This window comes from Chrysochloris asiatica, unplaced genomic scaffold, assembly GCF_000296735.1.
Source record: "Chrysochloris asiatica unplaced genomic scaffold, ChrAsi1.0 scaffold00024, whole genome shotgun sequence".
In the NCBI taxonomy this organism is placed as follows: domain Eukaryota; kingdom Metazoa; phylum Chordata; class Mammalia; order Afrosoricida; family Chrysochloridae; genus Chrysochloris; species Chrysochloris asiatica.
In genome coordinates this window covers 7502753-7515950 of record NW_006408542.1, presented here as the reverse complement: position 1 = coordinate 7515950, position 13198 = coordinate 7502753, and the positions used below count along the sequence as shown (strand labels likewise).

At 42.7% G+C, this 13198-nt stretch overlaps 1 protein-coding gene across 2 annotated transcripts in view; it reads left to right on the top strand.

Moving 5' to 3' along the window:
- Positions 1 to 1020: 1020 nt before the first annotated feature.
- MAP4K3 (mitogen-activated protein kinase kinase kinase kinase 3) overlaps positions 1021 to 13198 on the top strand; it is a 295533-nt gene continuing 283355 nt past the window's right edge. For both annotated transcript variants that reach the window (XM_006839381.1, XM_006839380.1), the window contains exons 1-2: positions 1021 to 1124; positions 12124 to 12148. In XM_006839381.1, the coding sequence (XP_006839444.1) occupies positions 1021 to 1124; positions 12124 to 12148 (129 nt within the window). The remainder of the gene's footprint in view (positions 1125 to 12123; positions 12149 to 13198) is intronic.

Sequence of the window (13198 nt, the reverse complement as noted above, 5' to 3'; positions counted from 1 at the left end):
GTGAGGGAAGCCAGTCACTGCTTTAGTCCTGTGTTCTCCTTGCTTCCCACGCCTTCCACGCGGGATGGCAGGCAGCCAGTCGGTTTCCTCACGCCCAACCCACTCCATATGCCTGCCTGGCTGCCCTCCTAGCCTGCATCCTGGCAGTCCAACTCCATAGACCCAAATGTCGGGTAGCAGACAAGTGCAATTCACTTCTTTGGAGGAGGTGGTTCCCTTCCAAAGTTTCCTGCATTCTTAGAAATTGTATGGCACTCATTGTATTATATGTACTGCGAACCTAAAAGAAGAGTTTGACAATGACTGTCTTGTAAATGAAAACTATACTATCTGGCCTGCTAACCACAAGGTTGGAGGTTCAAACCCACTAGCCACTCCTTGGGGGTCTCTATATTTGGGAACCTAGTGGATGGCACTTTACAGTCTGCCTAGGTTGGGATCAGATACAGCAACTGTGTAATAAGTACTTTCGGCTTGTTCTTCCCGCAGTCCCCAAGGAAGGCAAATTGTTTCTTGCAGTGCACCCAAGCGGTGCGGGTCGGATCCGCGACGCCTGGGGATGTGGCTTGGGAATCGGACCTCAGCGGGATAGGCGCGCGCACGTGTGGCCGGGTGCGCGCCGGGACCGGGAAGCGCTCGCTCCAGGATCGCGGCTGCGCAGTCGGTCCCGAGCCGGGAAAAGGGGGAGGAGGGTGGAAGAGTCGGAGTAAGAGGGAGGGGGGAGGAGCGGCGAAAGCGGAAGCCATGTTGGAGTTTCAGCCGGAGCGAGGGGCTGCGAGCGTTCTCATCTCCCTGTGGGTGTGACTGGAGTTCCGTGCGGCTGCAGGCTGCGGGGGGCGGGGACGGTTAGGCCGGTCGGCGGCGACGGTGGCGGCGGCGGCGGTGGCCGCAGCGTGGAGCCAGGCGATTGTGACCGCTGGGGGAGGAAGGGATCAGCGGCGGCTCCCACTCTCTGTGTGGCCCCCTGCACGCCCCCCCTCCCCTGCCCAGGAGGGAGGCGGGGGGCACCCGGGGCCCGCCATGAACCCCGGCTTCGATCTGTCCCGCCGGAACCCGCAGGAGGACTTCGAGCTGATTCAGCGCATCGGCAGTGGCACCTACGGCGACGTTTACAAGGTAAAGCCGCGGGGCCGCGCGCCGCCGAGGCCGCGGGGTGCGACCCAGCCCGGGGGTGGCCGGGACGCTGCTCTCCGAATACTGGCGCCCGGGAGAAGTGGGGGAAGAGGGAGGCGGAGCGGTGACCAGGGCTCTGCCACCTCGTATTGAACAAAGGGCCAAATGTTTAACCCCGGGACCTCCAAACCTTACCTGAGCCCTTCCCTGAACGCGATTTTGGATACCTTCCCTCTACTGCGCGTTTCCAGGCAAAGGCTGAACGGCCGCCGGCAACTGCTCATCCGGTGGAGAGGGGCTAGGCGTTTGTTGCATTGGCAGGGTCTGTGCGACGAACGTCCAGACGACAGACGTTTGGCGTATGTCAAACCTGCGTGTATCAGACAGACCTGAGGGTGCCCGCTGTAGGGTGGGAACCATTGCCCACGGGGCCTGGAGGTCAGTATTGCACAGCCTTGGAGTATGTATAGCCACTCAGCGTTTCCGGCTCTTAGTATCCGCATGTCAGTTTCATTTAATTTCCCAACTAATGACTTTTTTTCCCCTCCTGTAAAACAGATCTAGTTATGTTTATATATGTTTGTGTGTTTGGAGGGATGAGAAACTTTGTTTTCCTCAATTGGGCTTTGGTGCCATATTAAACTTATTATTTTTTTGGTGACACAAAATAGAGCTTTTGCGGGGATGGGGTGCGGGGAGTGAATTGGATACCGAGGAAAGGTACTGGTTTGACAAGGTTAGAATTCAAGGCTTATGAATAGTGCAGCATTTTTGTTGTAAAGGGACCACTTCTAAATGTGGGAGAATAAATCTCTTCCTTGACCAGCTCAACTCTTGGCCTCGCAGAGACTGCCAAGAAGAGAGGAGGATAGTGCCAAATGGCAGCAGTCTTGATTTAGCCGTGGTGTATCTTCTTACTCGTAACAAGTTGAACTACTCCTGTTTCACATACCACCTGAGGATGCACAAAGAAACTTAATTTGCAAGTTTAGTCTTAAGTCATCTTGAAGCAATAGTTTTTTACTTTTGTCTTCAATGTAATGAATATGAGAATGTAGATTTTGAATGTAATGTGGCCAATCCCCTTCAGTAATCTTTGTTTTGTAATTATTTAGTTTCACCTTCATGATTCTTCCCACTCATTCCCATAGGCAGTATAGGTGTATAGGTGTTCTAACAAATGCTTATTGAGCACACCTGGCGGCTAAGATCAGCCGTGGTGGCACAGCGGTTTCAGCACCCGGCTGTGAACTGAAAGTCGAGCTGGAAAACTGACCATCCAGTGCATCTTAGGAGAAAGATGTGGTAGGCTGCTTTTGTAAGGGTTTGTTGTTAAGTGCTGTCAAGTTGGTTCTGACTCACAGCAACTCTGTATAGGGTTTCTGAGGAGAGGGTTAGTGAGTTTGAACTGCTGTATGGGGCATTTCTGTTTTGTACTATGGTGTCCCTACGAGTTGGAATCCACAGAATGGCAATGGGTTTGGCACTTGGTTTGTAGCAATGAAAGATAGGCAGGGTCTCAAGTCTTATTTGGAGTTTCACTTTTAGGGGGCAAGAGCAACATTAGACCACCCTTTAAATAATTACTGTATTGCAGTTTTATTTTGTGTTATGAAGGAGATGAGGGGATTAGGGTTAGTAAGTAACAGGAGGACATGTTGTCGTTGGAGTCAAGAGGTGAGGATCTGAAAAAATGACATGACATTGCTTAGGACAGTAGGGAGGGGGGAATATAGCAGATGGCGGGAGCATTATCAGAAGGAATGGGGAGTCTTTAAGGATTTGAACAACAGAAGAACCATTGCCATCAACTCATAGCAACCCTTGTACAACAGAGTAGAACTGGGTTTCTGAGACTGTAACATCTTTACCAGACAGCTAGTCTTCTTTCTCATTCGCAGCTGCTGGTGGGCTTGAACTGCTGACATTGCAGTTTAGCAGGCCTGTGCTTAACCCCCTATGACACCAGGGCTTCAAAAAGACTTATATGACCCCAGCAACCAGAAGAATGGCTCTAGATTAAACAGAGCACTTAGGTCTTATAAGGACTTCCAGGACAGGAAGGAACCTAGGAATGCAATTAGATATGAATTTTTTAGATTTCCCTACAGCAATGTGGAGGGGGAATTGGAGGGGGAGAGCAGTTAGGAGACCATTGCAGTAGTTCAGGAGTTTGGTGGTGAGTTTGAAGGTCGAAGTGGATGAATCCTAGTAGTTTAGAACTGGTTCAGGCAATCTGGTTATATTCAGATGAAACGTTAACTAAAATTATATTCACATGTAAGTCTTAGGTGGCAATGTGCATACTAAGTTCTTTCAGAGTTCTTTATGAGAATAATTGGTCACATAGTACTGTATTTAAATGAAAACAGCTGGTAGATAATCCACATGATTAAAAAATGCTAAAAAAAAAAAAATTGGGTCAGTAATTTCCTAGGGCACTTAAGTGTAATATAGGCATCAGTTGGTAAATCTTGTGATCTGTTTGGAATAATGATAATAGCTACTGTTTCTGGAGTGTTTATTGCTTGCCAAGCCCTAATCTAAACTTTTTTCATGTGGTAATTTACTTAATTCTTATAACAACTTTATGAAATAGATGCTGTCCCTAGTCCCATTTTGCAATTGAAGAAATTAAGGCACAGAGGGGTAAAAGTAACTTGCTAAAGTTGGAAGGTGGCAAAACTAAATTTAGAACCAGTGTAGCTTTAGGGACCTCATCCATAACCATTCTCTTAACCAATCTTGCCTCGCTGATGATATAATGGTTTTTGTAGTTACAAGTACTACTGAATTGTTTTTAATTCATAGTGACCCTGTATAGAGCCGCTGGTGGGTTTGAAATACCTACCTTGTGGTCAGCAGTCCAGTGCTTATCCTTCAGAGCCATGGCAGAACTTTGTTGTTGTTGTTGTTAAGTGCCGTCGGGTCGGTTCCGACCCATAGCGACCCTGTACAGGGTTTCCGAGGGTGTAAATCTTTACGGGAGTGGAAAGCCTCATCTTTTCCCCGAGGAGCAGCTGGTAGTTTCGAACCGCTGACCTTAAGGTTCGCAGCCCGATTCGTAACCACTACACTATCAGACAGATAATGTACTGAATTTCCAGTGGAGAAACGGAGGCACATACTAGTTTTGCTTTTGAGTAACCACATTGTGAGTGAATGAGATCTTCAGTAGTTGTAGTGTTTAACTTTAGTGTAGCCAGGCCTCACTGTTTTGTAGAGTGACTCAGCCAAGTGAACATCAGATAATATAGATGCTTCATCCTTACCTTCCAGGCTCTTCTCATATCAGGGACGTAGAGCAAAGAAACTCGTAATGGTTTTTGGTGGCATTCTTCTTGCTCACTTAACCCAAAGCTTAAATTATTTGTGCTTTTATGTATGATGTTTATGCATCAAAGATACTATGTTTTTCTTATTTGTTTTGCTGTTTTAGTTGTTTGTAATTTGTATGAATTATGTTGATAGTTAGAGAAGAGTGAGATAAAAGATTTGTTTCCAAAGGCCAAGATATAGGAGTTAATTTGTTCCCTGACTTTGTCAGTTGTTATTGAAGTACTGTTGAGTCAGTTCTGATTCATAGCTATCCCATGTAGAGTTTCCAAGGAGTAAATGGTGGTTTTCAACCATTGACCTTGCAGTTAGTAGTTCAGTGCTTATCCTAGAGTGCCACACCAGGACTCCAGTATGTAGGTGCTTTGTCAGTATTTAGGTGCTAAAAGTGCAGTGCTTGATAGGTAAATAAATCAGAAACCTAGCTACTTATTTATAGTCATTCATAAGGTTGGTAAATGATTTTAAAGGATTTTTATTTTGAAAACTGTATGTTAATTATATTTAAGATGGCTTGTTGTTCTTAAGTGCCATGAAGTTGATTCTGACCCACAGGAACCCTGTACAGGGTTTCTGAAGAGCAACTGGTGGTTTGAATCCATCGACCTTGTCATTTATTCTAGAGCATAAGGTGGCATGGTTTATTTAGTTATAAAGCATTGAACTAGGATGTGAAAAGTCTGGAATTTATTAGCTAAGTGACCTTGTAAAATCACTTAGCCTCTCAGAGTTGTTTTATTGTTAAGATATTATTAGCATCGTGTGCTTTTGGTGTTAAATAAAACATTTGGAGTTTTACTCAGCAAATAAGTTAACTTTTTTTTTTTTTTAAATGAAGTCTGTCTTTAGAATCACCTTATTTTTTTCCCAGGCCAGTCTGCTTAAAGAATGTTACAAAGTATGTTATGATACACTTAAAAAAAAAAAAGCAAAATAAGTCATACCTTACTTTTAAGATCTCTAACTCTGTGGGCTTTATCTGTCAGATGATGTATTTGTAGCAGAGGTGACGTGGTGACCTAGACATGGGGACTAGGTGACTGGGACCTCGGGAGACCCATAAACCCCTCTGAAATAATAGGCTTAGTGTTGTATGTATGTGTGTTTATTCTGGAGATAGCTTATAGCATTCATTACATTCTCAACGAGACCAGTGATCCAAAAAGAAAAGAACTATTGATCTCCAGGTTTGTCATTTGAAAGAGTGGGTTTTTTTCCCAGAGAAATTAGGTAGTTCTACATCTAACCGGAGTCCTGGTGTGGCGCTGTGGGTTAATGCGCCAGACTGCAAAGCCATTTGAACTGCATAGTTGGTGGTTCAAGCTCACCAGTGCCTCCTTGGAAACCCTATACAGGGTCACTATGGGTCGGAACCGACTCGATGGCACTTAACAACAACAAAAGCAATAACAACAACAACATCTAACCACGAAGTCCTGGTGTGGCACTGTGGGTTAATGTGCTGGACTGCAAAGTCGGTTTGAATGACAGGTTGGCTGTTCAAGCTCACGAGCAACTCCTTGGAAACCCTATACAGGGTCGCTATGGGTCGAAACCAGTTCAATGGCACTTAACAACAACAATATCTAATCACTAAGTCATGGTGTGACACTGTGGGTTAATGCGCTGGACTGCAGATTTGCTTTGAATTGTAAGGTTGGCAGTTCAAGCTCACCAGACCTAGAAAACCCTTTGCGGGGTTGCTATGGGTAGGAACCAACTCGATGGAACTTAACAACATATCTAAGTGCAGGAGTCCTATTGTGGCGTTGTGAGTTAATGCGCTAGACTGCAAGTCTGGTTTGAAGCTCAAGTTTGGCAGTTCAAGTTCACCAGCCACAACTTGGAAACCCTACGCAGGGTTGTTATGGGTTGGAACTGACTTGATGGTTCTTAACAACAACAACATATCTAAACTCAAAACTAGCAGTTCAAACCCACCAGCCACTCATTGGAAACTCTATTCAGGGTGGATTTGAGTTGGAATAGACTCAATGGCATTTAACAACATGAGGCCCTAGTGTGGCTTTGTAGGATAAGCAATGAACTACTAACCTTAAGGATGGCGTTTCAAATTCACCAGCTGCTCATTGGAAACTATCAACTGGACAGCACATTAGCATTTACTATAATTTTCACGTGCAGTGCTCTTATTTTTTCTCAGTCAGTTTCCTAATCTAATTTATATGTCTGCCCTTAAAGTTTTCATGGAGTCCTGATGTGGCACTGTCCTGATGTGCTGGACTGCATGCAAATTTGGTTTAAACTGTAAGGTCGGTGGTTCAAGCTCACCAACCACTCCTTGGAAACCCTATATAGGATTGCTGTGAGTCAGAACCAACTTTAAGAATCACCTTGTGAAAGCATAGGTTCTGATTCAGTTTATCTGGGATGGAAATGCAAACTCTCTGCAGAGGGTTGAACTGGAACGAACTGGTTACAAGTCTTGGTTTCTAAGGAAGTATTGTCTTGAGTTAATGAGCTGGACTGCAAAGTTGGTTTGAACCACATGGTCAGCAGTTCAAGCTCACCAGCTGCTTCTTGGAAACCCTATACAGGGTCACTACGGGTCAGAACCAACTCATTGGCACTTAACAGCAACATTATCTTTAGTGTCATGACTTCAACTTTGTTCCTGCAAATGATTCCTTGATCTGTGTCTTCACACTGGTGTCAAGGAACAGACGTGGGATAATTCTCCAGAAAGCTTAAAAAAGCAAGCAGGTTATCTGGCTTTGATATGGACCTGATTCCCTGGGTCTGTGTATGTATTTTTAGGAAGTCCCCTGGTTATGAGCTAGTTGGGTTTCTAAATGTGTCAAATTTGTAAGTAAGTTGGAACAGGTGTATACAAGGTTCTTATTAAGCTTTACTTTAGTGCAAGAAAAGGCTAGAATTTTCTCCAGTGATTTAAAAGCTGCTTGGGCAGCAAGTGAAGGTGTTTATGATGAAAAATCTGTTGCAAGTAGGGATTGGTTCAGTCATTTCAAAGTGAGAGCACAGCACAGATAAGTAACATTAGAGGGTGAGTTAGAGTTGGTCTGTAAGTCAGATGTTGCTACCTCAGCCTCAGTATAGTTTGCTTCCTCACTTCTGTCAGAACTGAGCTCATATGTTACCCTTTAGTGAGCCCATTCCTTACTACCTTGTTAAGCACACTCCCTTACTTTCTCTCTTTACCAGGGATGGGTCCAAATTTTGTGGGACCTGAAGTCTGTGCAGTTTTGAGAGTCTTCATTAATAAAAAGAGTTAAACTGAAAAATTAGGTATGAAGATGGATATTCATTTAGAAAAGATGTACCAATAAAATACTCTAACTTTTGTCAAGTCCCTTTCTTCTGAGATCTCTTCAGGGATTTAATCAGAAAGGCCACATTAAATCCTTCCTGATAGCAACCTGGTTTCTCCTTCCCACCTAGATACATAATATCTTCCCAGTAACTCTGAACACTCAGAGAGACCCATGTAAGTGAGAAGGCGTGAACTTTTAAAAGTTTTGTTAGCGTCACAGAAAATTGACCTCAGTTTCTTACTGTAGTAATTATTCAGCATGACACCTATCACTGTATAAATATATTTGTTTACCACCTGTCTTGTCATTAGCATATATATCCAGGAAGCTGGGGGTTTTCTTTGTTTACCGCTGTATGTTTAGAGCCTAGAGAGAGCCTGAGTTTAGCAGAGGGAGTTCATTGTTTCTGTCTGGGAGAAACCACAGCAGACTCCACAGAGGAGATGGCATTGAGTTTGACTTGGAGTTCTGGCAGTAATGGGTAAATGAAATGTTGAAGATCATCATTAGATCTAAAGGAAATCAGTAGACTGAATGTTACTTTCTGCATATTAAGGAATATAGATAGCATATTAAGGAATATAGATAGCTATTACATACATAAGGAGATACTCTGCCATTTTTAACTAAAGTCCCTTAGTCGGCTAACTACTGAATATTAGTAGCTGTTACAGTGTTTTCATTTTGATTTTAGAAAATGTGATTGCATTGGGCTTTTAGAAAGAGGACTTTGTTTACCAGTGCAAAAAAGGCCTTAATTTCAGGAGGTGAAATCATGTTTGTCTCTGCTTTAGTTTTGCTTTTTACAGCATTTTGTTGTTCTAAAAGATGCCATGTTTCAGAGTGCCAACTGCACTGACCTGAGATTATGGGTTTAATATGACAATTTGCTGACTACTTTCATCCTTAAACTCTGTGGAATAATTTTAGATTTGACTATAAATTTCTGTATCGTCAAAGAAGACATTAAAAAAAAAAAAAAAGAACCCCCAATTTCGTTGTGAATTGGATGAACATTTACAGAACAAATCAGTTTCCCTTCAGTAATTCATATACATTTTGTTTCATGTCACTGATTGCAAGCATCACAATGTAACATCACTTATCCTGCTTCCTCCCTGTGTTTCTTATTTTCATTCCTTCTTTCCTAATACTTTTGAATTTTACCGTTGGGTAAATGCTGCCTTTTTTTTTTTTTTTTTCTCCAGTGGTTGATTCTAAGGTGTGCGTACCTACCTAGTTTTATTACACCCCTTGTTGACCTGTTTGGCTGAAAACTGAGGTATAGGGTGAGTTCATTTCCAGACCTGATGAAGGGTGACTAAGGACCATGGTCACGGAGATTCCACCAGTCTCATCTGACCATTAAGCCTCATCTTGTTTTGTTTTTTTTCTTCTGATTTTCAGTTTTGTTCGTATTTTTCTCATCTTCTATCTAGGACTTTCTAATGTGATCCCTTTCAGAGTAGTTGCTGGTAGTAGCTGAGCACCTTGTAGTTCTTCTGGTCTCAGGGTCAGGAATGCTGGTGATCCATTAGTCCATTGGACTTTTTGTTTTCCTTTTATTTTTTTCATTCTTCTTTGCTCTGGCTTGGGAGAGATCAGTAGTTACACTTTAGATGGCCACACACAGGCTTTTTAGACCCCAGTCTGTATTCACCAAAGTAAGATGTCTTTGTGAATAATGTTATGCCTGTTGTCCTCTGAGCCCCCAGGTCTAGTGATTCATTTCCTCAGGGTATTTGATTATGTCAAAGAAGTTTTCATGGAGTCCTGATGTGGCGCTGTGGGTTAATGCGCTAGACCTCAAAGCCGTTTGAACTGCAAGGTCAGCAGTTCAAGCTCACCAGCTACTCCTCGGAAACCCTGTACAGGGTTACTATGTGTCAGGAGCAACTTGACGGCACTTAACAACAACAACAAGTTTCATAACTTTGCCTCCTCTATACTCTACCACATTCATGTATACATTTTCAGCATTATATATATATACACATTTAGAAATATCCTCTGTCAAAACTGTATGTGTTTGTGGGTTTATTTGCCTTCCCACCATTCAGACTGTGTGTCTATCTCCTGATCTACACATAGATCACAGATAATTGCAGAATTGAATAGATTACAGTGTTTAACTCTGTTGTCTTTAACTGTTGCACTCCTCCCCATGCCTTTCCCATTTTTTACTGATCTTTTTATTGTAATTGCCTTCCCCTTAACCCAAGTTATTATGTGTCTACTTTCTAGTTGGAGTCCAGTGTATTCCTGGTATAGCGCTGTGGGTTAACGCACTGGACTGCAAAGTTGGTTTGAACTGCAAGGTCAGCCGTTCAAGTTCATCCTCCGCTCCTTGGAAACAAGGTCGCTATGGGTCGGAACTGACTGATGGCACTTAACAATAACAACAACAACAACAACAACAACCCTCTAGTTAGTAGTTTATCTTCTCTTTCCTTCCCAGTCCTGGTAACTAACCATCAAAAAATGTTTGTTTTAATGTGAAAACTGTTTCCTGACTTTTTATAGTAGTGGTCCTTCCATATAAATTGTTCATCTTTCCCTCCTTAAACCAGTCATATCTTCAGTGCCTTTAGATTTAGGCACATTCTTTAAGCCTAACATCTTCTTTAAGTTGGAGGATCAGAGATAAAGAGGAAGACCCCCAGCTAGATGGACTGGCAAAGTGGCAGCATCAATGGGCTCCAGTGTGGCAACAATAATGAGGTTGGCTCAGGACTAGGCAGTGTTTTGTTCTGTTGTACATAGCGTCACTATGAGTTGGTACCGACCTAATGGCACCTAACAACAACAACATCTTTGCCTTCTGGTCTCTGAAGATAGATGTGGAGTGGGCTGGGAAGTCAGAGAGGAAAGTGACAGGGGAGGGCATTCCTGCTGCAAGGTGAGCACAACTGCATGGTGGGTAAAGACTAGAGGAGAGAATTGACTGAGGAGGAAGGTGTATGTTGGAAAGCGTGTGAATCTTCATAGAAGTGGACAGCCACACTGTGGAGCAGTTGGTAGGTTAGAATGCCTGACCTTTTGGTGAGCAGCAAGAGTGGTTACTGTGCCACCAGGGCCCTTAGTACAAAGGTGGTGGTGGTTGTTAAATGCCACAGAGTTGGTTCCAACTTATAGTGACCCTCTATAGGACTTCTGACAGTGGCTGGTGGGTTGAAGCACCCACCTTACGGTTAGCAGTCCGGTGCTTATCCTACAGATGGTGGTGGTTTATGACATAGAGTCGGTTCCTATTCTTAGCGATCCTGTGTAGGGTTTTCAAGGAGTGACTAATGGATTTGAGCTGCCAAACTTTTGGTTAGCTTATCCTACAGCACCATACCAAAACTCTTACTAGAAAGGTAGGGACAGTTTATAAACTTTCTTGACAGTCAGGCAAAGTAGTTTAATGTGCAGTGGTATGAAGTCAGTCTCCCTTGAGCTGAAGACTTTTGTACAAGGAAGAATAGTGTTGGAAGGGTTTCAGAATTCTTTTAGCAATCATAATTAGAGTGGATTAGAGATTGTAAAGGACAAGTATTTGCTAAAATAGAGATTCTTCAAATTTTCTGGTTTCAGACCCCTTTAAACTTAAAAATGATTGAGAACTTACAGTTGTTTATATAACTTATTTCTTTTGTTGTGTACCATAATAGTAATTGAAACTGAGATATTAAAAAATTACCAGTTTCTTAAAACCTTGATTAAAAAACCATATGTTTGCACAAATAGACTTTTTATGAAAAATAACTTTCCAGACCCTCAAAAATCTAGTGAGAGCAGTAGCATCGTTGTACTTCTTTTTTGCAAACAAATGTACAAAGCATGTCAAGTTGGGAGGATTTTTGTTTTATATTAAGGTGCAATCATACCAAAGGCTGTAGTACTGTTTAATTTTCATCAGTAAGTGCTTCAAATCTTCTTCACTTTCTGAAAGGAAAGTGCCATCTGCATATCGTGGCTTCCTGATGAGTCTTCTTTCCATTGTGATGCCGTGTTCTTCATAGAGTCCACCGTCTCTGTTATTTGCTCAGCGTATATAGATGGAAGAAGTAAGGTGAAAAGAATACAACCCAGATGCATACCGTTCCTGCTTTTAAATCATGGGAAAGAGGGACTTGGTGATCTAGTGAAAAAATTGGCCAGTGAAACCTATGGATAGCAGTGGAGCATTGTGTAATACAGGGCCGGAAAATGAGTCCATCAGGTGGGCAGACACACAGAACACAGCTGAGGAAGAGCTGTCTCCTTGAAGTAGAAGCAATCTTAATGACGTGAATGGAATAGAACATCCAGGACCTTCATTTGCTAATGGGGCAAGATTCAAAATGAGAAGAAACTGCTACAAATATCCATTAGTAACTGGAATGTGTCCTGTTTGAAGTATGAATTCAGGAGAATTGGAGGTTGTTGAAAATGAAATGAAGTGCATAAAGATTGATATCCTAGGCATTAATGAGCTGAAATGGACTGATACTGGCCATTTTGAATCACATGGTCTGCTATACTGGACGTGATTGAAGAGGAACAGTATCACATTCATAATAATAAAAATCATTTCGAGAGCTACCCTAAAATACAGTGTTGTCAGAAGATAACATAATAACAATATGTCTACAAGGAAGACCAGTTTAAGAAGCTACCATTAGTCAAATTATGGAGAGATTATCAAAGGGGACTTCTGGTGTGGCACTGTAGGATCAACACTGAACTGCGAACCACAAGGATGTCAGTTCAGACCCATCTGCTGCTTCTTGGAAACAGGGTCACTATGAGTCAGAACTGACTTGATGTCACTTAACAGCAACAATTGCTGTTATTAGGTGTCATCAAGTCGGTGCCGACTCATAGCAACCTTATGCGCAACAGAATGAAACACTGCCCTACCCGATCCTGGGCCAACCTCACTATTGTTGCCATGCTTGAGCCCATTGATCCTACCGCTTGGCCAATCCATCTCGCTAGGAGTCTTCCTCTTTTTCTCTGACCTCTACCTTACCAAACAGTGACTGGTCCCTCCTGACAATATGTCCGTAGTATGAGAGAGGGAAGTTTGGCCATCTTGGCCTTCAAGGAGCACTCTGGCTAAGCTTCTTCCAACACAGATCTGTTGTTTCTATGGGTAGCCCATGGTACTTTGAATATTTTCCTACAACACCATAACTCAAAAGCATCAATTCTTCTATGGTCTTCCTTTTTTACTGTCCAACTTTCACATGTATATGAAGTTATTGAAAATACCATGGCTTGGGTCAGGTGTATCTTAGTCCTCAAGCTGACATCTTTGCTTTTCAACACTTTAACGGTCTTGTGCAGCAGATTTGCCCAATGCAATACGTCGTCCTATTTCTTAACTGCTGCTTCCATGAGTGTTGATAGTTGATCCAAGAAGAATGATGTCCTTGACAACTTCAATCTTTTCTCCGTTGATAAGAATGTTGTTTATTGGTCCAGTGGTG